We start from the raw sequence: 27651 nt of genomic DNA on the forward strand, positions 1-27651 counted from the left end.
ATCAATCTATCTTTCTGGGGGCAGTCACCTGCTATCCTCAAGGTGACCTTGAGTTCCCTGAAGACTGGAGACATCTTTTACACTTTGTTCTTATCATAAAGGCTATCACATAATAGGGTCTCAATGAATATCTGTTAAATGGTAGTAACCCATAGTAGTAATAGATGGTTTTCTGACAACATTCTATAACATTAGTCTTACTCTCACACTCTCACACAATATACCTTCCACCATTACATAAATCTATTTCTCCTTTCCTTCATATGCACAGTATCCTAATGCAATATAGTTGCTTTCTTACAAAATTCTGGTCAGGAAAAGTTTCTCTTTGGAGAGAAGACAAGCTATTAAACTTCATTAATTTAATTAGTAGTCTCTGTTGCTTCTGACTACTCTAAATTGGCTCTTATAGCACTGACTGATGCCTTGACATTGGTACACTCTGTTCCAATAATTATGCTCCTTCTTTAGAAAATTACATTTGAAGTAAACACATAAACTAGGTTTCCTGCAGGAAATTTTTGGCTATGAGCATGAAATATAAGCCTGGAGCAAGGTGATCTGCATGGGAGTGGGAATATATGGTTGATAAAAAGATTTTTTAAGTCTTTAGGTGAAAAGATTGAGGGTACCTGTGCCCTTAACCTATCACCATCAACAACTGTGTGATAAGCACATTCTATATGCCAGGCACTGGGCAATGGAGAAGATATGGTTCTGGCCTAAATCAGGCTATCTAATGTATTGAGTCTGTAATTTAAAAAAAAAATACCAACTAAAAACAGAGGAACAACCCTAACTGGCTTGGCTCAGTGGATTGAGCATCGACCTGAGGACTGAAGGGTCCCAGGTTCGATTCCAGTCAAAGGTATGTACCTTGGTTGCGGGCACACCTCCAGTAGGGGGTGTGCAGGAGGCAGCTGATCGATGTCTCTCTCTCATCAATGTTTCTAACTCTCTATCCTGTCGAGGTCTTTGGCTTCATCTCCTTAAGCCCTTCTGCAATCATGGTAATAACCATCCTCTGCATTAAAATCAGAGCTAGTTTATCATCTGGTCTAGGAGATAATCTCTGAAGCAAGATATAAATTCCTAGAGATGTGATGAGTTAAGGTGTCAATAGAAATGCACTTTATAACCAAAAGGCTCCAGTAGGTAGGAGAGAACTCTGGGCTAGTACAAAAGGATCTGATGTCCTCTGAAGCCTCTTTGGTTGGAAAAGGGTCTTGTATATCTTATCACACCAAGATGGGGGCACAATAGAGCCTCGCAGAATGGATCAACAATTAGTCTTCTTTGATCAACTGCTGGTTATTAGTGATAATAAAACTTTAGAATGTCTACTATGGTTGACTGAATCCTTGTTCACAATTTTTCGCATCTCCCCTATTTTTGAACAATGCATCCACACCCCTTGCCTGTCACTCTGTAGTACTTCCACTATAGTGGATGTAGTGTAATAACCCACCCAATGAAGGGCTTGGCACCATGGCTTGCTCTGATCCAGGGAATGTGGACAGCAGTGACAAGGTGCCAGATGCAGAGTAAGGTCTCAGGAAGTACTAGATAATCCCAAGTTTCCTCCTGCCCTCTTGCTATTTTCCAAGAGAATAACATTCCTTGGGTAGTTTTTGGCCCAAGGAGAATGTGGAGATAATGCAGCCGATTCTAACATAATTTTCAAACCTGAATCTGTGTCTGGCTATTTCACAGCTAGTATGAGAGAGAATCATTGATTGGCTGCCTCCTGCATGCCCCCACTAGGAATTGAGCATCCAACCAAGGCATGTGCCCTGACCGGGAATCAATCACTGAGCCACGCAGACTAGGCAGAGCTAGTTTCTTATCTGGTGTAAGAGACAATCTCTGAAGCAAGATATAAATTCCTGGAGATGAGTTGAAGTGTCAATAGAAAGATATTTTAGAACCAAAAGATCTATCATAATAAAATTTAAAGGTTTCTTATTGCAAGCTGCTTAGTTTTGGAGTGGCTTGTTAACATTATTGAGGTACTATCTGGCAAATTAGCTATTGTGAAGTCATTAAAAATCATATTTTTAAGGATTTTATTTATGATTTGAGACAAAGAAGATAACATATTTCCAAACTGAAATTATGACATAATTATGGAATTATCACATAAGTGAATTGATGAGATAATTCTACCTGAATAATCAGGACATAAAATTTATTTTAAAATGACATACATATATTTTTATATATACATTGTCCAAAGGAATAGAATAAAGCATGCCAATATGTTAAATAATGACTGTTTCTTTTTTTAATATATTTTATTGATTTTTTACAGAGAGGAAGGGAGAGGGATAGAGAGTTAGAAACATCGATGAGAGAGACCTCCTACTGGGGATGTGCCTGCAACCAAGGTACATGCCCTTGACCGGAATTGAACCTGGGACCTTTCAGTCCACAGGCCAAAGCTCTATCCATTGAGCCAAACCGGTTAGGGCATGACTGTTTCTAGTTGGTATAATTATGAGTGATTTTTGGGTTTTTTTTATTGTTTGCTATAAAATAGGTGTTCAATTAATACCAGCTAAATCAAAAGTTGAATTAATAAATTTTCATACATTTTAAATTTTCTACAGTGAACAGATATTGCTTTTGTAATCATAAAAATCAATGTTTATTTTTTTTAATGGAGATCCATGACCTAGAATGTTGGCAATAACCCAATAATGACAATTCTTTATAAGGCTTCTTCCCAACAGTGGTAAACACTCCTAACAGAGCTATAATCTAGAGATTGGTTTATTGAGTAGCATTTTATGAAGACAGAATAACATTCCTATCAAAGTCAAGATTCATTAGTCCAATTTCTCCATCAAAGCCCAGGGGAACACCAATCTAGTGAAAAGAAATGGGATGGGTCAAACATGTTCTACACATAGGAAAGAAATGAAAAGTATTTTGAAGGGATTGAGGGCAACAAAGGAAGGAAGGTGAAAGAAAGGTGAGGAAGAAGTGAGAGGATTAAAGAAAGGAGAAAGAATCGGCAAAAGAAAATTTACAAAGAAAGCATTCTGTTCCGCTTCATCCTAAGGACATATCCATTCACCATCACACCATTGCCATCTATCTCCACTTATAAAAAGGCCGGGAGACCCAACATTAGGCAGAGAAGGGCTCTTTTGCAGCAGCCAAGGCATTTCATCAAGTAGGAATGATACCCCAGTGTACTGCTCTACAATCCCCACTTATATTTTAGCCATCTGGTTTTAGAGTCATTGTTCCCTCTTGCCAAGTCCCCTGCTCATTTATCATAGTTCAAAAGGAGATGACTTCCAGGCTAGACATTGTGCTTGCAGAGGCTTTGGGCCTGTCCTTTCCTTCTACCAGCTCCCAAAAGACAGCCCTAGACACCAGCCCACCTTTTCTACCGCAGCCCCCAGGCCAATCATTCAGAATAAACATAGGTCAATTGCATCCCTCTGGGAGGGAATTGTCCATTAAAAAGTAGACAACATTTATCAAGCCTAAAAGATGGATAGAGAAAGGAAGAAAGGACTATGGGGTTGATCAGAAAGATGTAAGAAAGAACAGAGAAAATAAAGAAAAGAGGGGGAAAGTTAAGAGGAACAGGGAAGGGGCAAAGGAACAGAGACTGGGAGGGAGCAAAGAAGTATCACCCAGTGGGAGCTCTTCTCACCATGGAGAGCAACAAGGTCAGCCCCATGGTTTAAAATGGTAAAAGAGTCTACCTTGGGTGCATATGCCTGCTTCTCCTTCTATCCAAGATTCATTCTTTATTCTTTCCATACTTGCCCATCTGTTCACTTTAAACCATACACAGAGTAGGCCCAGCCTAAGGGAGCTCCGGGGTGATTTTTCTCTAGGCCCATCCCACCTCTACCTAACGTGTGTGTGTGTGTGTGTGTGTGTGTGTGTGTGTGTGTGTGTGTGTGTGTGATATGATAGGTAAAAGGAGTGTTCAGGCACCAAATTTGTCCGTTAAACCAACATTCTAACTTCAGAAGAATAAATCTTAGGGTTAGTCCCTTCCATGCAGGCTTTCATTCATACTTGCATTGCCTTCCTCCACAGACACAGATTGAACTTGGTCTCTGTCCTTGATACTGGGATGCCTGATACAGGCTTGATGGCTCACATTGTCTAGTGCAGGGGACAGACAAGCAAAACAACATTTAGAGACACTAAAGTTTTATGGTTGAAGAGAGTGAGAGAGAGAGAGAGAGAGAGAGAGAGTGTGTGTGTGTGTGTGTGTGTGTGTGTGTGTGTGTGTGTGTGTGTGCAGGGGTGACTTAGGGTATGTTGTGGACCTGGATAAATTGTTAAGGGCAAAGTTTGTCTTCTTAGTTGTGAGCTGCACCCATTTCATGCTTTTCTGGACTGGTCTCATGGAACCCTAAAAGTTCTTTCTCTTTACTTAGGAACCAAGAATGCAGGCAAGAAGATGTGGAAGATTTTGACTGCTTTTCAAAATCTTGAAATTACTCTAAATGGGCAGCTTCCCTGTCCACTTATTCCTTAGGTCCACCCTGGAAAATCCTGAAGTAGAGAAAGAACAGGATTGGAAGGTAAACCAAAAAGGCCTCCATAGTCCATATGTCTTTCTTTCTCCCACCCAAAGTACCTAATCCCACCACCAAGACCTCTCATTTTATGGAATGGCAAAGTATAATAGAAAATCTGGTAGACGAGATTTTTTAAAAAAATCCTACATCTAGTGCAATGATGGCGAACCTTTTGAGCTTGGCGTGTCAGCATTTTAAAACACCCTAACTTAACTCTGGTGTCGTGTCACATATAGAAATTTTTTTGATATTTGCAACCATAGTAAAACAAAGATTCATAGTTTTGATATTTATTTTATATATTTAAATGCCATTTAACAAAGAAAAATCAACCAAAAAAATGAGTTTGCGTGTCACCTCTGACACGCGTGTCATAGGTTCGCCATCACTGACCTAGTGTGTGTGATTAGGGGAAGTTATTTAATCTTTCTGAGCCTGGGTTTAATGATCTTAAAAATATGAATGATACCAACACACTTAGTATAAGCTTATTCTAAAATTGAAATTAGAATAATAATAATAATAATAATAATAATAATAATACTTCTCCCTGTATTCAATACTTAAAATTTACTGGTGTTGTGCTGAGAATTTTACATAATCATCTTATTTAAACCTCACAACAACCCCCAAAGTCTTGTCTTATACATCAGAAAACTGAAGCTCGGAGAAAAAACAGGCCCAAGATTGCATAAGAAGCAGTGATAGAATTCAAATTCAAATCCAGCTCTAACTCCAAAGTTCCTACATCTTAGATTAAGCACCAAATTATACCTAACACATAGTAGGTACTCAATAACTATGAATTCCCTTCTTACACTCCCTTAGGTATGAATTTCAGTGGCTTTGATAACCTTGGTATAACCCTACACTCCCTCTGAGGTTGCCTTTCAGTGATCCCTCCCTTCTTGGAGAGGATCAGAATCTGGATATTCAGACCAGTTCTTTAAGCATCTCTTTTTAAACAGATGTGTTGACAATGTAAGTTTTGGGTAATGAGATTTTCCAGGCCATAAGTTGCTAACTGTGAATTAATTGCCAAGCCTATTTGCAATAAATAAAGGGACTGTTACATATTTTAAAAATAATCACAAGGACCCACTGAGCTTGTACAGAAAGGTTCGGAGTTGTGTTTCACAAGCATCCAGGAGTCAACCGGGTAGGAAGACAACCTCAAAAGCACAAAGCTAGAGCACCTCCTGACAGTGCTTAAGAATAAAGAGCTCTGGTCCAGGATTCAAATTATGAATTTAGCTCGACAGGTGTTGCTCAGTAGTTGAGTGTTGACCAACCAGGAGGTCACCGTTCGATTCCTGCTCAGGGCACATGCCCAGGTTGTGGGCTCGATCCCCAGTGGGGGGTATGCAGGAAGCAACTGATCAATTATTCTCTCTCATCATCGATGTTTCTCTCTCTCTCTTCCTCTTCCTGTCTTTCTCTGATATCAATTAAAAAAAGCAAAGCAAAATGAATTTAGTACAGTATATGAAAAGAGAATCAATGTTCCCATAGAGTCCATACAACATTTTAGGTATTTTTTCAAAGGTGTTTGTGTATCTACTGTTTGGACAAAAAAACTCAGAGGTCCTTTCAAAATGTAAATATAAATCTGTACATTTTGATAAAAGATTCACGCCCTAACCCCCAATAAATGTTTTTATCACTTGTACAGCTAACAGGACTCTTATTCATCAATTTACTTTCCTTCCACTTCTGCTCTCCACATGGCTCAGCCTTATGGATTTGCACAGCAGAAGCTCCATCTTACCATGGATGGAGAAGATGGATTGCTGGTGAAAGGAGCTTCATTTTTACAGACTGAAAACTGTGGGAAGGGGGCTGAGACAACCCTCTGGATACAGGTCCCTGTGAGCAACAGCCTGCCACCACATGTGGGGGCATTAAGAGATAGCTATTATCTTCAGACCCAGAAAGGAAGACTTTCAGGGGTGGGGAGAATTCAATGAAGTAAACATCAGTGCTTTATTTTTCCTTTACAATGTTGCTAATAAAGAATGTGTTGGCCTGAGCTGTTAATATGTGGCCCTGGGAGACCATATGAAAACAATAGCCAAACACCAATAGGTCAAAGCAGAAAGCTCCAGACAAGGGGCCTGCAGAGAAGATGGAAATCTGAAAGGCAACAGGGCTTTGAGCTTTCTTTCGCTGGGGAAACAAAGAGGAGAAGTGTGCTAATCCCACAGATTTCATAAGGTTTCTGATATACTGTTCTCTCAGAAGGCTCTGTTGGGGTTTGTCATTTTGATGAGAATGCCTTACTGTAAAGGTTAAACATGCTAAGAAGCATGAAATGATCTTCTCCAAGAAAGATTGCATCTCCTCGCCAGGGAAATAACCGTCCAATCACCCACAGAAGGGGGCCTTTCAAGCACCATTTATACCCAGAGTTTCCAGCCCTAGGTGTCAGATGCTCTTTTCACTTCCAAGTCCTCTCTGCTGGGCTGGATTTATTTGTTGTTCCTGGGGTAAGACTGGATGGGTGATGAAAGAGAAAAGAGAAATGTATCCATGTCTTTTCTCTTTATGTCTTTTTTAAAGAGTTTAAAGAATATATTTGAACCACACAAGCAAGCAAAAAGATATTACAGAATAATGGAACAATTTATGTAAGTACCTACCATATGATGAGCATGCCCTTACATTTAAAACCAAAGAAAATAACATTGGTATTATATATTTATTTGACAAGTGTGTACTTAAGAATTCATTCTACACACTTTAAATGTTTTATATTAAAGAGTTCTTCAATGCACAATTTCCAGTTCGTATTTCTTCTCCTTAAATCAATCGACAACATTTCAAATAAAATTTATCAAGATGAAAGAAGATGAAGAGATTAGTCAAAGAACATGTATGCATAGACCATGGATACAGACAACACTGTAGTGATGGTCAGAAGGAGGGGGGAGAGGGCTGGGTGGAAGTGGGCAAAGGGGGAGAACAAGGGGGACATATGTAATAGTGTCAACAATAAAAATTAAAAAATTACCAAAGGTTGACCAAATGCCTTTGCTATAATGCCATTATTCTACTCCTTAGTAGGTGATAGGTACATAAAAATATATTTTTACAAAATATACACAGATGCTGCTTGTATATATTTCTTTAAAAAATCTAACTGTAGGGGAACCAAATGAGTGACTAAGAATGTTATAGTCTTTGGGTAACTCGTTTTCTATGCGGAGGCCTCAGATTCCTCATCTAAAATTGGGGATTGAGGGTGTTTATGCTAGATAATATCTAGGCCTCTGGCAATATAATTTTACAACCCTTTAGTCTCTGTTTTCATTGAGTTAATCCAGCTTTAGGTTTTGAGTCTTTTATTCATGTCAATTACATGTCTGCTGTTTCTTCCCCTTAATAAGCCCCAATTTAATTAAAACAAAACCCAGGATAAAATAGAGTAGAAAAACATCTCGAAGATTAGAGGGAAGCTATGCACATGCGCTCAATATGCAATCAATGTGCACCCAGGAGCAAAATCCTCAATATTGGGTGTCATCACTACAAAATTCTAAAGAGACCAGAATATGGAGAATTTAAAAATATGACTTTCCTATCTCTAAAAAATAAAATAAATATTTTAACTTAATCTCAAATATATCCACTTTTACAAGAGAAACTACAATTTTTTCAATCAATTACAGTTGTGAGTACATGAAACACAGAGTTTATTCTTGTATTTATTATTTATTAATTACTAGAGTCCCAGTGCACAAAATTCATGCATGGTGGGGAGGGGGACCCCTCAGTCTGGCCTGCACCCTCTCCAATCGGGTACCCCTCAGGGAATGTCTGACTACCGGTTTGTGCCTGCACTTTTAACAGATGACAGCTCCATTGTTGTTTCTTCTTGTCATGATTAAACCATTGAAATTAGTAGGTATTCAAAGTGTGTATAAATTTTGGGGGGACACCTTGTATATCTCTAGTCAGCTGTGAAAGGAACCAATGGCGGATTTGGAACCCCCAGACAGGGAACCTCACTCACTCCCCGCATGTCTCCCCACTCCACTTTCCACCTTCATGGGCAGCGGGAGAATCAATGTTTTCTCTCATTAACTCGGAAAAGCATGTCCTGTCACCCGCTGCCTGGCAGGAGTGCGCTAGGCCCCAAGGCTCAGTCAGAGCAGCCTTCACTCATGGGTGCCAGCACCCAAAGTGCACATTCCTCCTCTGCAGTCACCCCGACTATCCCATTTCACTGAGGGGACGGAACTTCTCACCTCCTCTGGGTTCCCAATCTTGAATGCTGACCGAAGGCATCTCAGCTTGGGCCGCCCACGCCCACCAGGTGTGTCTGTCCACACCTGCTCCCACCTCAGCACCTGCATTAACCCCATGGAGGTGATCTCATCACTGCACTGGCCTCCACGGGAACAGGGCATCACCACTCTGCCCTCTCACTGTCATTTCACAGGTGCCCACCCTCAGGACCCAGAATACCCAAACACTCTCCAAAGGACGTGAGCATGCCGGAGGGGACATGCGCACGTCCTGTGGGGTATGTAGGCATGCTGGGGTTGATGGAAGTGTGGCAGAGGGGCGGAGGGGAACTTGAGCGTGCCATGGTCCGGGACTGTTGCAGGTGGACATGGGTGACAGCACGCTGGGGGATGTTCGCATGCCAGGGGAGGAAGAAAAGATGTGCGCACTGGAGGCCTGCAATTGCACAGATCTGCAAACCCCCATGGCGCAGCCAGGAGGATGTCAATCTGGCCCACAACAGTGGCTGTCCCTGCGATCACACACCTTTTGGGCCAGGAGGCGGGACTTGCGCAGCCACTCCTTGGTGCTGATGGCCTGCAGGTGCTACTTCAGCTCGGCCCATAGGCTCCACTTGGTGCGCTCACAGCTGCCACTGCCACCCTCCACCGGCCTGCCCCCCCCCCACCCAGAGGCTCTCCATGAGCGCTGCCCACCGGCCCAGAGCACGCTGTCCACTGGCTGCTCCATGCCTGCGCGCACTGCCCACCGGCCTGGAGCGTGCTGCCCACTGACCACTCTGCATCTGCACATGCTGACCGCCGGCTCAGAGCAGCCAGGGTGAGATGCCTGTCTTCGTTGCCTTGGCAATGAAGCCAGGCGTCCTGCCCTGCCTCAGCCATTTCATGCCTCCGCGCCTGTGTGCTGCCCAAAGGCCCTCCGCAGGTAGGGCAGGGTGGAACACCTGCATCATCACCATGGCAATGACACAAGGATCCCAGCCTGGCTGCCACCATCTTTGTCGCAGAGTGACCCTCAATTTGCATGTTCCCTCCTTATTGGCTATGGGCCTCTCCATCTTTGTCACAGAGTTATGGTCAATTTGCATATCCCCTCTTTATTAGATAGGGCTTATTTCCATATGAAAAACTGTAGACCTACTTTTGCCCAAGGCTGGATATGCAAATCTTGGTCAAGATAATCACAGACCATCTACACTAATAAAAGAGAAACATGAAAATTGGTGTCACTCCGCTACGCCCACCAGCCAATCAGAGTGACTATGCAAATTAACCCAACAAAGATGGCGGTTAATTTGCATACACAGGTGCGGAGTGAAGGCTGAAGGCTCCAGCCAGAGTGAAGACTGAAGACTGAAGACTGAAGATTGAAGAGGCTTAGCTTCTCCACTTTGGCCAGACCAAAAGCCTGTGTCCCAGGTGCCAGAGGAAAATCAGTGCCAGCAGCCAGGGGAAGGAAGGCCTATTGCACAAATCTTCATGCAACAGGCTTCTAGTATTAACATAATTCTTCAAAATCTGGGATTACACCAGTCATGTCTTGCTTCCTTATACAAAACATTTGAAGTGTGGACAAAAGCATGCTTTGGTATGTTCCCTTCTGCCACAACCTTACTTCCAACATCACACATTTACACACAAAAATCCTAACTAGATCACTTTTACAACCCAAGAAAAACACAGAATAAAAACATTAGCCATTGAACTTTTTATTCTTGAATTATAGAATTTTAGATTCAAGAAGGGGCATGTTGGCTTATTATCTATGTAAGCATATTATACACAATGACAGAGGGACCCAGCAAACCAATTAAGCAGCCACTGTTGACATTCTCAGTGGTAAATATGGAAACTGAGGCAGAGAAAGGGTAAGTCACATATGTTCAGAATGGGACTGGCATGTGCAGGTGATGCCTACCTATATCCTCTTGTTACCTCCCAAGAATTTCCAACTGCTTTGAGATGGCTGAGTAGTAGAGAGGGAAGAAACACTAGGATTATATGGCCAAACCCCTGTTCTAATCTAGTCTTGGCCATTCTTTAGTTGGGTACAGTTGGCTAGTAAATCTGATCAACATTGCCCCTAATATCTATTATATGCACCCCCAAAATGTGACCTCCATTCTCTCTACCTCAGTTGGAGCTCTTATTTCTTATTCCTGAAATAATACAATGCAAACTGAACTAATACATACTGATCTGTTGGCCTACTCTCTCCCACATCCCACCCATCCTCCATCAGAGTGCTCCAACCATGTGGTCCCATTGATAAAAATCCCATGCCTCCTACAAGATAAGATCTAAACTTGGGAGTGCAAACCACTTGCTTCACAGCTGGTTCTTCCACTCCTCTAGCCACACCTTCTAAAATGCCCCCTCAAGTTCCTTCTCCTCAATCCCTAAGTCTTAGATTCCATCTCAGGATAACTTCCTGTTTATCTAAGTCACCTCTGCATCTCTGTTTCTTCTATCTGGAATACTTTTACCTACCCAGTCTACCTGGGAGATTCCTGCAACTCCACCAAGCTTCAGCTCTAGTGTAACCCAATCTGTGATGCTGTCCATGATAATTCTACCCGCACTTGTGTCCCACCTTTCTCAGATATCAGAACTTATTGACATGTTTATGAGGAGTGGCACAATCAACATTTTGGCATCCCGAGGCTCAACGCAGCCCCTGGAACACAGTACTCAATAGGTGCTTGGAATGAATGAATTTGGCTCTTAACTTCTCCATCTAGAAAATGAGAATAATAAAATGAAGCCTGCAGAGTGGATGTGAGGGTTAAATGGCTAGTGTATATACAGAATAGGCACATAATTTCTCTCAATAATCCATACTGGAGCAAGGAAGAATTTATTTATCTGTGAAAGGACACAAGGAGCCAGATATGCTAGAACAGGCTATGACAATTCCCTTGTGCTGAGTTTTGAAGCACTTGTTTTTCATAATTTAGCACCATCTCAATCTATTGCATCCATAAAGGGCAAATGTCTGTTGGCATTCAAACAGCTTTTAGCAAAGGCAGTAATAAAGGTACAGAGCAGCAATATAAATGGCTGCTCTGTCCCTGCATTTAACAGAACCACAGCCAACAGCAGGTGTGACGCAGTCCCAAGCAGCTGTCATGTGCCACCCCAAAGTGCTGGCCCTCTCTCTCTCAGGCTGAACACAGGTAAAGATGGAGAGTTTTCAAATATCTCCAAAGCCCCCAGCCTATCTTTCTGAGACCCCTGAGCTTTATGACTCCAGAATAATAGAATCTCCTTCCCTGCATCTATTCTTTGGAGGGACGGGAGCAGCTGTGATCTTGGGTACCTCAGACCCTGACCTAGTGGAATGACACTTATGAAGGGTTCATGGACTACGTGACAATTTCCTGGGATCATAAAATCCTGGGTCTGGGAAAAGAAAAACTTGGAAAAGAGGGAGAGAGAAAAATAAAAGTCTGAATCTGATCACTGATATGGCCCTCACCAGAGATACGTGTGTATAAGTTAGGTATTAAATGATTAGAAAAAATGAAGATACATTAGTTGATGATAATGAATTGTGTACTTCTTGAAAAGTCCCTTTCTCTGATACATGTCATTTCCCATCTAAAATGGGTACACAATGGGCAGAAAAGGAGACAGCCTTTTAATGCTCTTAAGAAATCCAAGGTTATATTTGTTAATCCATCAATTAAAATTTATAGTTAATGGGTCTGAAGTATTCCCAGAACACTGAGGTATTCATCTCCTTAGATGAATGAATCAGAGAGGTGACAAATTCAATGTAGTGCTGATATAACTAAACCCAGCCTCCTAACCCAGACAGTTCTGCAGACTGTAAGGAACAAGGACTCACATTCCTGTCCTCCCCTTCACTCACCTTTACCTCTTGTCTCAGGATGAGAGAAGATATTGCCAAGCAGATGACATTTGAGGATCACAGAGTTTAGAACTGGAAAGGCCCTAAGAGAGCATGAAACCCAATTGCCTCATTTTATTTTTGCATAACAGAGACACCAGAGGATCCAAGTAAGAATCTCAAGGACACATATCTAAATAAAGGGCTTGGACATCCCTGGGGAATGGGGCAGATCCTCAATGGCACTTGAATCAGTGAAAGCAAACAGGGTTATTACATTTGACCTTGGATACCAAGGTTTCTTGTGTTTGCACATCAGGGAGTCAGTCTGAGCAGGCCCCAGTGGATCTAGAATTACTTATAAAGTGGTATATCATGTTGGACATATTTTGGTTTATCTTTTTCTTTCCTATAAGTATTTCCTGAATCACTGCCCTTGGTAGACTGCATTTCAATTTGCAGATCACTTCTCCATCCCCTCCACTAGACTGAGTCCATCAAGGAACTGAAACCATGTATTCTACAAATTTGTATCCTCACAACTTAGCTCACCAAGCCTGGTATAGAGAATAGCTAGATACCTACTTATGGAATTGCTATGTGAATATTTTACTTAATTCCAAAGAAGCATCAGAGCTTCCTGTCCTGTTTCATTTCCTATAATTTAGGGGACCAAAGGCCACTGAAATTAAAGCTACTTAAGTAGAAATGTGTTATGTAGACACTTCAATAATCTAACTTTACTACTCTAAGTAAGGTACAAAATGAACTTGAGATTTTCATAATCATATGACATGTTATCCAGGGGTCCAAAGAAGAGATTAGCATAGACTGAACTAGGATGATGGTGGTAAAAAGGGAGAGAAGTGGACAGACGCAGGATGGGTTTAGATGAAGCATCAACAGGAACTTGCTGTGGCAGACAGAATGAGATGAAAGAAAATTCAAGGAAAACCCCAAGGACAATGGTAATACTATTTAGTGAGATGGGGAAAACTAAAAGTAAAAAAAAAAAAAATGTCTAAGGCAGGAATGAGGGCCTCAAATTTCTTTTTCTCAATGTTGTGATTAAGATACCTATCAGATATCCAAATGCAGTTGTCAAATAGACAACTGGATATAAATATCTGGGATTCCAGAGAGAGTTCCAGGATAAAGATCCTGACTTGGGAGTCACTGACATACAGATGACCTTTGACATCTTGGCAATGGATGAGGGCACAAAGGGGCACTAACCACTAGGTGACCTTGACTCTCAGTGCTGCACTGTACAGACTGAGCATGTACAGACCACAAAGAGACACAGTACAGAGGACTGGGGCCTTCCAACATTTAATAACCAGATAGTATGTATATAGCACAGTTCTAGAGACTGGGGAAACAAAGATATTTAATGCACTGTTTTTCCCTCAATGACCTTACAATATAACCTCTTTCATATATCCAATGTGATAGAAAGTACAATGGATTAGGAACCAGAAATCATGAATTTTAACCACTCTACAACTACTCCAAGTTAAAATCATGTTAAGTTCTTAGGGCTTCTAAGTCCTTACCTACTAATACAAGGATTAGATATAAATAATATGAATGGTATTTACTAATGTCATGATTTCTTTTTCTTTTATAACACTAGAAAGACTGAAATTTAGTATATACCTATATTGCCCAAAAGCAGTCAAAATGACTGCATTGTGAAAGAATAATATCGGAGCACTCTTCACTTATGTTCCTTAGCTTTTCCAATAACTCACTTCTATTCGACATTTCTTTCATGAATTTAGGGCACAAAAGAAATAAAATAAACAACTTATTAGAACAAGTATCACTGCATAAAGATTTGAATAACAAGTACTAGTTTAGCTTATTGAGCAACTGCAACTTATCAAGTATCTACAACTTATCATGTACTTGTATGTTATCATGTGATGGTAATTGAAAAAAATGAAAACTGTTATTTCAATACGGAGCCAAACTGGTCATATAAGAAATTTACTCAATTCAATAATAAGAGTCATTTGATTATTTAAAATTTCCCCCAAGCAGTCAAAATGACTGCTTTTGGGCAATATAGGTATAACACACACACACACATATATATATATACCAGAAATGAAGGAGGGGGAGGTAACTACAATTATTAATAAATGCATTTATATGTTGTACAAAAAGTCACAAAATTCTAAGACATTGTGTCCTTATATACATAACTGTTTTTCTAATTGAAATTAAAAAGCAGTCAAAATGACTTCCTTGGGCAATCTAGTGTTAAATATATTTTATTGATTTTTTTTGTTTTTACATAGTGCCGGGAGCTGGTCCATCCTTGCTGTTTCAAGGGACCTGGCATATATGGCATACTGTTCTTAATATGTTTGCTCACCTTCTTGGCACTATGTGTTTTAACCAAGGTCACCTCTTTGAGTAAGGTTGTTTCCCCAGGTAGGGATTTTCCCCTGAAGATAGGGAGGGAATAAAACCCCTTAACTAAGTGCCAGGCGGGTAATTAATCAATTTAACTTCGAACAATCATGCTTAAGCTACATAATCTTTACTCCCTGGAATGGAGATAAGAAACGCCCTAACCTTTGGAATAGAGATTGATAGGATTGGAATCAACTGGTATAAATACATATGTAACAAGACAACAGGACACAGAACCTAGACACAGAACCTACACAGAATCTAGAGACAGAAGAACTTTGCTGGAGAGAACATGGCAAAAGATCCTGGACAGAAACTGGCCACAGAACCTAGAGACAGAACCTAGCGAGAGAACATGGCAAAAGATCCTGGACAGAAACTGGCCACAGAACCTAGAGACAGAACCTAGCGAGAGAACATGGCAAAAGATCCTGGACAGAAACTGGCCACAGAACCTAGAGACAGAACCTAGTGAGAGAACCTGGCTGAAGAACCTAGAGACAGAACCTGGCTACAGAACCTGAATAGAACATGGCAAGAGAACCTGACTAGAACCTGGTGACTGAACCTGGCTGGAGAACCTGGACAGAACCTGGCTGGAGAACCTAGCGAGGGAACATGGCTACAGAACCTGGCTGGAGAACCTGGAGAACCTGGCTGGAGAACCTAGCAAGGGAACATAGATACAGAACCTGGACCTGCTGGGGTTGGAACCCAGCAACATAGAGGATGGGAGAGGGATAGAGAGTTAGAAACATCGATGAGGGAAATATCGATCAGTTGCCTCCTGCACACCCCTTACTAGGGATTGAGCCCACAACCAAGGTACATGCCCTTGACCAGAATTGAACCTGGGACCCTTCAGTCCACAGGTTGACGCTCTATCTATTGAGCCAAACCAATTAGGGCTAATGTCATGATTTCCATGTGGCATCCAAATGACACACTCCAGCCTCGCCTGTAAGTGGTGTTTCGTCTGAAGGCGGTTTCTCACCCTTCCTTCCCAGAAAGAATGTGCTGCTGTGGCTCTGGGGTACATAGCAGCCATCAGAGGGGTTGGCTGAAAGAGAAGTTCCTGAGCTGGAAGGGGGAGCAGCTACTGCCTACACTCTTATTCTGTTAGAACAAGGGTCAGAGAGAACTCAAAATATCTTTCATTCTTGATTTTTCAGCTTGTATTTATGTCAGATGAATGGAATCCTGGAGACCAGTGAGAAGAGTAGATTTACCTCCCCATCACATTTTCTTGGCTCTACAAATTAATATTCTCAAAGACATTGCATTCCCATGATCCCTGGAAATACTTTCTTTTATCACATAGAAGTAGTTGCACATGGTTGGACTTCTGTAATAGGACATGGCCGTATGGGTGAGGGTACCCTGAGTTTACCCATTTAAGGATGAAAGAGCATGCTTTGTGTTTGTATATATAAAGGCACACATGGGTGATCCTTTATATCTATTCTAGGTAACTGCCTACGCAGACAGAGCTGACTGGTGAACCAAATTAGGCCAAGTAGTTTCTCCTTCCAGAAAATATAAACTCTGAATGGAAAAGTCCAGAACCTAGAGGTCAGGAGAGATTAATCATTTCAATTGCAGTGCCTTGGAGTCCCCAGAGTGGTTCTTCTTCCTTTGTAAGATATACTTAGTGAGATCTTCAGTTGATTGGCACCTCTTTTGGTAATCATGAAGCAAATCCTCCTACTTGACTCTGCTAGCTATAATCCATTCTGTAACTTGCAACCAAGAAAACCTTACCTAGTAAGTATTAGTGTCCCCATTTTACAGATAAGGATACTGAGACATAGAATTAAGAGAGAAAGTAGTTGTAAATCATCTAGCTAGTAAGTGACAGAACCAACACAGCAATCAAGCTTCATCTGACTTTAAAATCTGTGGCCCTAAGCACTAGGCAATCTTGACTCTCAGTGCTGTTCTGTGGATTATTTTCCTTGCCATAGAGATGAACTTGTGCTGGGTCCTATTTTCTTTCTTGCTAAATAAATGATGGCATTCAGAAAAGCCATCCTGAAAAAAAGGATAGAATCTGCAGCTCAAATTGAAGCTCAATGGTCCACAAATAAATCAAATCCATAGCCTTGCCTATGGACACTTGGCTCCCATCAAGGGAACAAAACAATTTGGCTACACTGGCAAGGAGAAGATGCCTATGTTATCTCAGGTAAATTTATCTTATATCCTTCACATAGACAAGCTAGAATGCTTCCTCTGTACAACAGGGCTCCACAGGATGGCAGGTGGTCATCCAGCAGATGACAGCATTTCAACCAAACTGATTGGTATTCAGTAGCTAAAACAGGCTTTTGCTTTTTAGGTCATGGAGACATTTCCCACTTCACTATGAATAACAAACCAAAATAGCTGCAGCTGAACAACCGGAATGGGTAGATATATCTACATCTTCTTAGAATAGTATCAGATCATGCTGAAAAATCTAAATATGACATCAAGATAATTGTTATATGTCAAGATTTAGAGTTGCTCATTTTCACAGGCAGTAGAGCACTCTTCTGAGGACACAAGTAAGAGTCATCCATTTTTACTCTAAGAGAAAAATACTCATAAAAATTAACCTCAGCCTAAAATATATATTTCCTAGTTCTCTTGCTTTATTCCCTTGTTGTGGGCTGACAACTTTGATCTTGGAGTCATCTCTTAGACTGAACTGCTTGCTCACTTTGAGTTCTTGGGATATTTTTATCTGAACTAGGCCATCTCCAATTCTGCTTCTCTAAATACCAGTTTTCAGCATCTTACCTATTTTATATAAACAAGTACTTCTTCTAACACTACTGTTCCTGCTGTGGGACCAACAATAACAAGAGACTGACCCCTCTATGAATTCCAAGTATGGGACATAGTTTGGGCTAGGTGGAACACACTGTCTTAGCAACTATCCTAGACTCATCATATTTATCACAAATGATGAATTCTAGGATTATGATTAATGCTTCTAGAAAAAGATTAAAAAGAAAATGGCAAAGTGAGTGATCAGGTTGATGGTATTATGGTGGATGGAGCAGCATTCCTTGATCCAAAGGGGATCATGCTCCTGTATAAATAATCTTAACAAACACTTTGCCTTCACTGCTCTTCAGAAGTGCTTGTAGTGAATACTGAGGTGACAGGTATAGAGAGACTATAATTCTATTAAAAATAGGAGACAAGAAAAAAAACTGGGCCCATTTTTCTGATCATCACTCCCCCATATAGACATGGTCTCTCATCACTCCCCCATATAGACATGGTCTCTCCCACATGTGTACCCTACTGTTCCCCTACAGACATGTAGCATAACACCCACCACATGTTAGACTTCCCCCACATCTCCCTTTGTTTCCCAGGAAGGGTTACAAACCCCTTGATAAAAATCAGGGTCTGTCAGTTTATTTGTAACTCCTGTATCAAATACAATTTCTGGAAAATACTAGGATTTCATGTCAGTTGAGTGTATGAAAAATAAATAAAAGATACTCAAAAGCATCTCCCCTGAGGAATCAGTTTCAATAAAGAAAAACAATGTCATTGGAAGGCTCTATTTTCTTTGCTAGCAGAATGGAGTCCTATCATTTTTACACTCCACTGATTCATTCTGAACATGGTGTCAGGAACAATCCAGAGCCAAAAAACAATTAGTGGAGGAACAAAACAATCAGATGAACCGTCTGGAATTTGAGCGATGTATAGATCAAATGTCTTCAATTTGCTAGGTTCCTTCTCATTTGGCCAAAATGGATGACTCTTGGCTGCACTGTACCAGGAATAATTGTCCCTCATATATTCCCAGTCAGCTGCCTTTTAATGACTACTCAAAAGTGACAATGTAAAAGGCACAGTGACTTTCACTGTCCTTGGAAAACTTGGCCATGACCCATTGATCTGCCCTTGAAATAGGTGAACTCAGAGATACCTTCCACAGATACCTACAGTCACTGTGGCCTATCACCAACAATCACAAAGCCCTTGAGTTGGAAAGAAGCCCAAGAGAAGGAAGTAATATGTCTAAGGTGACCTTGTAGTTCTTATACTACCTTCATAGTCTATGGAAGATCTGCAATACCCTGGCTTTCACCAAAACTGTCTCATGCATCTCAAAGGCCAAATGACCTATCTCTCCAAATCAGCCCGAGGGCAGTATATCCTACAAAGAGATTTTTAGAAAGAGTCCAGGATCTTGACACACTGACCAGCACCATGTGGTCCACTTCTATTCCAAGCTGCTGCCTCCTTATCTTGGCTCATGTTCTGATTGTTGCACTTTGAATTTGAATTTAAATTCCATAAGCTCCAAGAGGGCTCACTCTCTCCTTCATGCCAATGTCCTATACCTATATCCTGTTTTGGGAACAACTGTATGGAAGATTTGCAGTTCTCTTGAAGTACACCTTAACTAGTAATACAGTTGTACTCACACAAAAAACACTCCTTGAAAACATCTTTGGTCATCCAATTCCTGTTCCCGGATATTGCCTCATAACCAGACTTATGATATTGGACAATTCTGGCCATTGGTACTAGTCTTTAGGGATAAGATCCTGCAGGTTCCTCCTCAAGAAAATATTTTTTTTAATCTCCATGTCCTCCTAGTCTGGTCCACCAGTAGCATCTAGGCCACTGCCTTGTATCATTTTATTATTGCTTTTTGTATTGATGTTTCAGCTCCTCAGCTAAATAGATGATAAGCTTTTTGAGGGCAGAAACTACCTATAACAGAAGCAGTATCCATAAAATCCTAGAACTACGCCCTTTACAAACACTTGACAACTGTGTAGATTATCTTTTCATATAGAACAGAGGCTATCAACCCATGAACAATCAGCTTGATTCTATGAGCTCGGCATATAAAACAATAAACCAAGCTGCAATATGGATATGGCTTAGAGACTGGAATATTCCTGTCTTGATGTTATCTCTTGGCTTGCCTTTATCTCTGCCTTCTACCCAAACTGTAAATTCAATACAAACATAAGATGCAAAAGTGGTGCATGAGAACGGGCTCCTCTCACTATTCCAGCCTATTCTAATCTGTCAGTCCCCACTGTTTGCTCTCCAATTATTCAGCAACTCTCCTAACCTTCCCCCCATATCACTCCACCCTCCAATCCATCTAGACTTTGTTTAGATCCTCAACTGTTCCATAGCCTCTTATCTCTGTCCCTTGGCATGTCCTTCCTGTCTAGGACACACACCTTCCTCCCACCTCTTTGCCAAGCTTATTCCTTTCATATTTAAAGTCTCACCTTGTATATTTCTTCTTTACAGAAGCTTTCTATGAACCCCTACAGTTTGTCAGGTCCACTTGTAAAGGCATACCAAACTTCTCTCTACTTTCCTTTAAATGATGCTGAATGACAATAATTATAACTGCAACAATCACTGACATTTATTAACTGCTTTCCATAGTGCAGGACCTTATCATAGTGCAGGACTCACTTCATCATTTCTAATACCTTGTGAAGGAGGTATCTGATTATTCCCATTTTACAGATGAGGAAATCAAGTCTCAAAGAGATTGATTATCTTGATAAGGTTCACATCACTCCATGAGGGCCATATTTCTCACCTGGCCCTAGAGTTCATGTTCTTAATGAATGTGTCACCCTGTCTCTTATTAAACTCGCCATGTTTAAAATTATTTATTTAGTGGCTAAATATTCAACTAGGAAGCAAGCTCCTTGAGAACAGGGGTGGGTCTGTTTTGTTCAATAGTATATTTCTAAAACCTAATCCAAGAGCTAGCATGCAGAGAGCTCCAAAAAGCATGAGTTCAATGAATAAATAAAACACGTTGGTTGGTCCATCCAGGATCCCAGAAGACAAGGATTCACCCTCTCTAAGTAAAAGATCTCTGCTAATCAAAAATGGGATCATGATCATGATCATGCTTATCCTTAACTTTCCCTTTCTGCAACCCAACCCTAGTCAAAAAAATCCAAGCATCCAGAACTAGAAAGGGCGCCACCTGGACAGCAGTGAATCTGAGAAAACTCCTCCAGAAGAAAGCACAGGTAGGTCCAAAGGTACCACCTATGGTAGCAAAGAAAGCATAGGTCTCTCCACAGGCACACTTATAGTAGTCCCACCCACCGAGACGCAGCATGCCTGCCACACTGGCCTACTCACCCCTTTCGCAGGTTCTTCCCCAGTAGCCAGTGCCTGTACAGTCGCAGATGAAGCGGTTCCAGCCGTCCTTGCACACAGCATTGTTCTTACAGGGGTAGCTGTCACACTGCTTAGCGCTCATCCGTGAACAGGAGGACTTGACGCCCGCGGCGTTCTGCATCTCCGCGAGCTGCCGGATGTTCTTGCTGCGCCCGTCAATGAACAGGTCTCGGATGCAGCCCACATAGCCGTAGTTGAGCATGGCGGTCCAGAGCTCAGTGGGGAGGATGAGGCCAGCGCGGTTCTCTGGCAGCCCTCCCAGGTACATGTCCCCCTCCAGGTCCAGAATCTCGCTCTCCCCACTGGCGGTGAAAGGCGTGCGCCTGCTGTTCACTGATATGGTACCTGGGATGGAAGGAGAGAAGACAGTGAGCTCCCAGCCCCATGGCATCATCGATGAACCAAATGAAAGGAGCCCACTAGGTGAGTCCTGAGACTAGTGTTGCCTGACCAGGAGAGAGCAATGCAAGCAAGGGAAACAAATGCTACAAGGTAGTAGAAACCACAAAGTAGGTAATGGAGTTTCAATCTCTGCCAGGTAAGACACCCTGGCCCATAGGAGGCACCAGGACAATCCCAATGGCCTAGTATCTAGGATGATGTCTTTTTTTCTACCTAAAAGTCCTGGCTGAGACATTGCATACCATATTATTGGAAGCAGCACATTTCCCGTCTGTGTTGCAATCCCTCTCTACCATGTACAAATAACTGTAACCTTAAAGAAACTTCTTATCCTTCCTGGGCCTTAATTTCCTCATCTATAAAATGCAGGCATAATTGTCCCCACTGCACAGGTGGGTGTAATGATTAAATGAGCTCAAATATATTAACAGTTCTTACTCTGTGCCTGGGACAGAGTGAGGGAGTAAGGAAACTGGCTCAGCACACCCAGAAGGATGGAACCCTCCATGCACAGATACCCTTTACACTGGCATTAGCTACCAGGCCTGCCAGTGAATATTTTGGATATTGTCTTTGATAAATTTTAACTGGAACATGTTTATTCATTTAACAAATATATATTGAACACCTCTTCTGTCTCTGGTACAGTGCTATGCATAGAGATGAACTTGCCAAAGCATGTCCTTGCTCTCATGGAGCTGATGCTTCAGGGCAGGGGGACAGAAAATAGACAAGTCACCAAAAAAAAAAAAAAAAAAAAAAAAAAGAGAAATTAGCTAATGGCAGGTGCTAAGAAGAGAGTAAAATGGGTTCTGTGACAGTCTCTCTAAGAATATGCCAGGTGAGCTGAACACAAATGTTGAGGACGAAGAACACACCTGGCAGAAGAAGTGGCATGTACAAAGGCTCTGGGGTAGGCAGGGGTGTGGCTAGAGTGGAGAAGGCAACAGGGAGAGAATAAGAGGTGAGGTCAGGGAGAGACTGGGTGCCTGAGATTACAGAAGATCCAAATCTAGAGCCTGACCCGGGAACTTGGGAACAGGGACTCTAGTCCTCAATGGGGAAAATGACCTTAAGCTCAGTATCCTAGAGTGTAAAATTAAGGAAATCAAAATGATATCTAAACATCATGCCATACATTTTAAAAAGTATCTAGTATTCTTAAAGTGCTTCACTGGTACCAAGTTAAGTGGATCATGCCATCCATCAGCTAGCCTTTTTTGCTTCTGTCTGAATCTCAATTCCCTCAGCTATGAAGGGGCTAGCCTGAGGGCGGAGGAGATCAGATGAGATCAAGAATGTAAAAGACACTCTATATTACAAAGCCAGCACAGGGGTATAAAGGGCCTCTACTTCCCCTACTCTCCCCTAGAAGTTTTCTCCTAGAGAAAAATTTGGTTTTTAATCTTTAAAAAAAAATCAAATACCTGTATAACAATGCTAATGCCCTGGTCACCATTTTAATTACTTTATGTGCCTTCCTGGACTTGACCCTTAAAAAAATTTGTGTGAGCTAGGAGTTACTATCTCACAAATGAGGAAGCTGAAGTTTGTGTCTCTTTCTTCTCTCTTGTACAGTCTACCTTCTTTGCCCTCTACAGAGCTACTCTGATTACCAGCTAGTAGGCAGGAACATCTACTGCCAAATAAGACAAGAACAAGAACAAATTTAAATGTGGGAGCTTTAAAGACACCCTGAGGCAAGCCTATTCTCTGAGTGTAACCACAGCTGTTTTACATGCATTTCTCGAGTTTTAGGAATCTGTTGCCCAATGGGGGAGTGATCATAAAAGATTTTCTTTTTATTTCTAATGTATTTTATTTATTTGTCAATTACAGCTTATATTAAATATAATGTTATATTAATTTCAGGTGTACAGAATAGTGGTTAGACATTTATATAATTTATGAAGTGATTCCTCGATAAGCTTAATACCCACCTGGCACCATGTGTAGGTGTTACAATATCATTGACTATATTTCCTATGCTGTGCTTTACATCTCCATGACTATTTTGTGTCTACTAACTTGTACTTCTTAATCCATTCATTATTTATAATAGCCAAGATATGGAAGCAACCTACATGCCCATCAGTAGATGATTGGATTAAGAGGTCTGATACATATATATATAATGGAATATTACTTGGCCATGAAAAAGAATAAAATCTTGTCATTTGAGACAACATGAATGGACATAGATCTAAGTATTACACTAAGTGCAATAAAAATTTTGTAGATCACCTCTCAGTCATGTTATTCTTCAGGATGAGCAGGAAGGAGGCACCACACTTAGATACACTAATGTTTTTACAACTATTCATTTCAGTATAGGTTTATAACTAAGAACAACATAGTAGAAAATATCCCCATAAAGAAATGAATTTGAATAGGTCATATTAAAATTTTATGTTACAGTGCTTTTACAGGACAATTATTTTTCAACCCAGTAAATTTTTATAGGATTTGGTGACCTTTATAGGTATTTCAAGTACTGGCCAATGCTATAGCTCGCAGGTATGAAATTCAAGGCTTCTGTAATTCAAACCTATTTGAAAAAGATGGGCCCACTGGTGTTTCTAACAAAAGTACTATACTTTAAAAAGTAGTTAGTGTTTGGAATAAACAGAAATAGACATAAGGCAATTTTATGTGTTCTGCCTGTGACACAGACAGGTAACCTTTAAGCATTGTCAGGGTCTGAGTTAGTCAATCATGAAACCCATCAACCCTGACCCAACTCCAGAGACCCAAAATGCATGGTTTAAAAAACCAACAGGAGTATCTCCTTTATAATTCTGGGACAGCTTTCTGGCTCTGCCCCTGCTGACAGTTTAAGGATAAACTGAGAGAGAGAAAAAGAGAGAAAAATTCAGCCTCCAAATAAATTAATTTTTGTGTATTTTTCTGTTAAAAAAGCACACACTGTTCATTCCTGCTCAAATAGCACATTTAATTTGATGCCTCCTGGTTCTGATCAGATTTCAGACAATCAATAAAGCATCCTACTGGGCAATAAACCATCTAGAGCTGCAATCTGCCACCCGTCTGCCTTCCCCACAGAACCCATCCAGCTCCTCCTAGGGGCAGCATTGCTCAACACCATCACCCTCTAGCTCTGAAATTATGCTGAAAAGCCATATCCTCAAAGCCCAGCCATTCCTGGCTTACAGCCTTTTAGGGGGGATCTATTACTTTCTTTTGTTAGCCAAATGCACCTAGAAAGACAATGTCCAAATGACATGTCTGGAGTGAATACTTAAAAACGATGGCAAATATATCCAAGACTCTTCTCAAATATAATACCACCTAAATAGAAAATCAGGAAATAAGTGTGAAATTCAAATGCTCTAATTAGCACTCCAGGCAAAATGCCCCTTCTGATGGCAAAGAATATGACCCACATTGCCACATGGTTCATAGAAAGTTGGACAGGCTGTTGGACATTCAAAAACTCCAGACTTTCTGTTTGTATTGTTTTTTTTTGTTTGGGGTCTTGGGGGTTTGTTTTGTTTTTTTCTCCTCTCTCTTTCTGTTACTATTCCAGAGTGGCCATGTACTGCCTAGGGCTAGCTTGTTTGATCTGCGGCTGCAGAAACAAACAAAGCCATTTAAACCAAATGTAAAAGGTTATGAAGAGGAAGGGAGAGTTAGTGAGGTCTGAGCAAAAGTGAAATATAGACCTTTACACCAAAGGTAGGCTTTAAATTGAACATGACTTCAGGAAAAATCGATTTGCCTTTTCTTTTCTTGTCATAATTTTTCCCTGAAACATGACTTTTGTCAATTGTTGGGGGTGGATTGTTGCATAAACCTTTATACAGTGAAGCTTACCCTACAGAGTTATCAAGTAATGCAGCCCCTGTGATGTCATAATTGGTTTCCATGGTGATGAGAAAAAGGAGAAGAGATAGGAGAATCATCACACCAGTGACATGACAGCTGCTTGGGTAGCTGTGGAAATGCTCCTTGAAAACCCATTCTTAGCTTCAGGGTCTTGACAGTATCACTAAGATGATTGTATAATAAGTGACAGGGGAGATGAGAGGAAAAATGTGAGCCTGTGAAGAGGCAGGTGTCTTGTTCCAAAGCATAATCTTACAATAACTATTAAAGAGAGCAGCAAAATAATCCACAAGCATGCAAGTGCAAAAATTACAATAAAAGATATAAAGTCAGAAATAAACTAAGAAACCAGAGCTTTCCTCAGGTCTCAATAACATACCCCAACTCTTCCTACCTGATCTGCCATCTCGCTGAATGTCCACATGGTACCATTCCCCGTCATTGGCCTTCTTCTGAGTGGCTTTCACTTTAATGGTGCCAGAGCCCATGTCCAGCAGCAGATACAGATTGCCATCAAGGAGTTCCACAGCAAAGAAGTCCACCTTGGTGTTCTTCTGGCTCCGAACATCCTTCCTCTCTTGGGGCTTGCCGTGAGTGAAGAGGATCAGGCCATTTGGCTCGGTGGTACGGAAGTCAAAGGAGATGGAACCCATGCGTTTGGTGTTCCATTTGGGCAAACTTATATAAGCCTCTGGGGTCTCAAAGTTGATGGGGTCCAGTGTGGCCACATTCTCACACTTGAATACAACTTCCCCATAGATTTTCATCTTGGTATCTCCAATCCGGGCCAGGCGAGACAGCTCCAGACGGATGTCATTATTCTTATAAACAACCTGTCAAAAGCCAAACAAGTGCCATATGAATCAATCTTGCAAACAGTAACCATCCATCACTCCCTGGGCACCCAGGAAAAAGGCCCACGAAGAGGCTGCATGACACAATAGTCTGAAACATGAGAAACATGAGACACAGCATTTGTAAAAGCACCAAAAAGACCTGTAGGGCATACACAAGTCCTGAATAAGCTATATTTCCATTCTATCCCTTTTGTCTGCTTCTGGTCAATATTTGTATTGTCATAAAGTTATGCAATATAAGCTTACAAGAAGAAATCAACAGGTATTGAGTGTACAGATACAAATATGTGCATACAAAGATATTTACTGACGTGTCCTTAGTAAAAGACCAAAAACAACCTAAATGACTATCAATAATAGACTGGCACATCCTTATGATGGAATATTAAGCAGCCCTTAGAAATCAGGTAGTGCTCCCAATTTTGATGTAGATGCTCTCCAAGTAATATTGTTAAGTGAAATTAGCAAGGAACAGATCAGAGCATGCATTATGCTATCATTGTATAACTGTGTATGTTGGGGAGTGTTATAGGTATATATGCTCATGATGCATAAAACATCTTGGAAAGAAAGCACAAACTATAAAATTGTCACTAGGGAATGGATTTTTCAGATTAATATTCAGGTGTGGGAGGGAGACTAGCTTTTCACAATAGCCTTTTGTATTTGATTTGTTTTAACCATTTAGCTGTATTGCTTAAAGAAAATGATTAATAAGAGATGGTGGGGAAGGAGATCTGCATTTCTTTGCACATTGTGTGTGCTATCTCTCTCTCTCTCTCATATATATATATATATATATATATATATATATATATATATATCCAACTGCCTGTATGGGGTCAGGCCTAAACCCGCACTCGGACATCCCTCTCACAATCTGGGACCACTGGCTCCTAACCGCTCGCCTGCCTGCCTACCTTATTGACTCCTAGCCACTCCCCTGCCAGCCTGATCGCCCACAACTTCCCTCTCCTGCCAGGCTGATCACCCCCAACTGCCCTCCCCTGCTGGCTCAATTGCCCACAACTTCCCTCCTCTGCCGTGACCTGCCTCCTCGGCTGGGATCTGCCTCCTCTGTGAAAGGTGGCAGAGACGCTGGACCCTGCCTCCACTGTGCATGGGGCCATCTTGTGGCATCCATCTTGTGGTGGCCATCTTGTAGCGGCCATCTTGTGATGATGTTGCATGTAAGGACACCTCCGCTTTTATTAGTATAGATATATACTAGAGGCCTGGTGCACAAAAATTCATGCATGGGTAGGGTCCCTAGGCCTGCC

General features: G+C 41.2%; 1 protein-coding gene across 1 annotated transcript in view; it reads right to left on the reverse strand.

Annotated features, from left to right (window-relative positions):
- NRXN3 (neurexin 3) overlaps positions 1–27651 on the reverse strand; it is a 1138093-nt gene that overhangs the window by 1047855 nt on the left and 62587 nt on the right. Inside the window, exons 3-4 of the mRNA XM_059689087.1 lie at positions 25909–26347; positions 21228–21611 (exon numbers count right to left, since the gene is read on the reverse strand). Coding sequence (XP_059545070.1) covers positions 21228–21611; positions 25909–26347 — 823 coding nt within the window. The remainder of the gene's footprint in view (positions 1–21227; positions 21612–25908; positions 26348–27651) is intronic.

The sequence above is a fragment of the Myotis daubentonii genome, chromosome 1, assembly GCF_963259705.1.
Source record: "Myotis daubentonii chromosome 1, mMyoDau2.1, whole genome shotgun sequence".
Classification (NCBI taxonomy): domain Eukaryota; kingdom Metazoa; phylum Chordata; class Mammalia; order Chiroptera; family Vespertilionidae; genus Myotis; species Myotis daubentonii.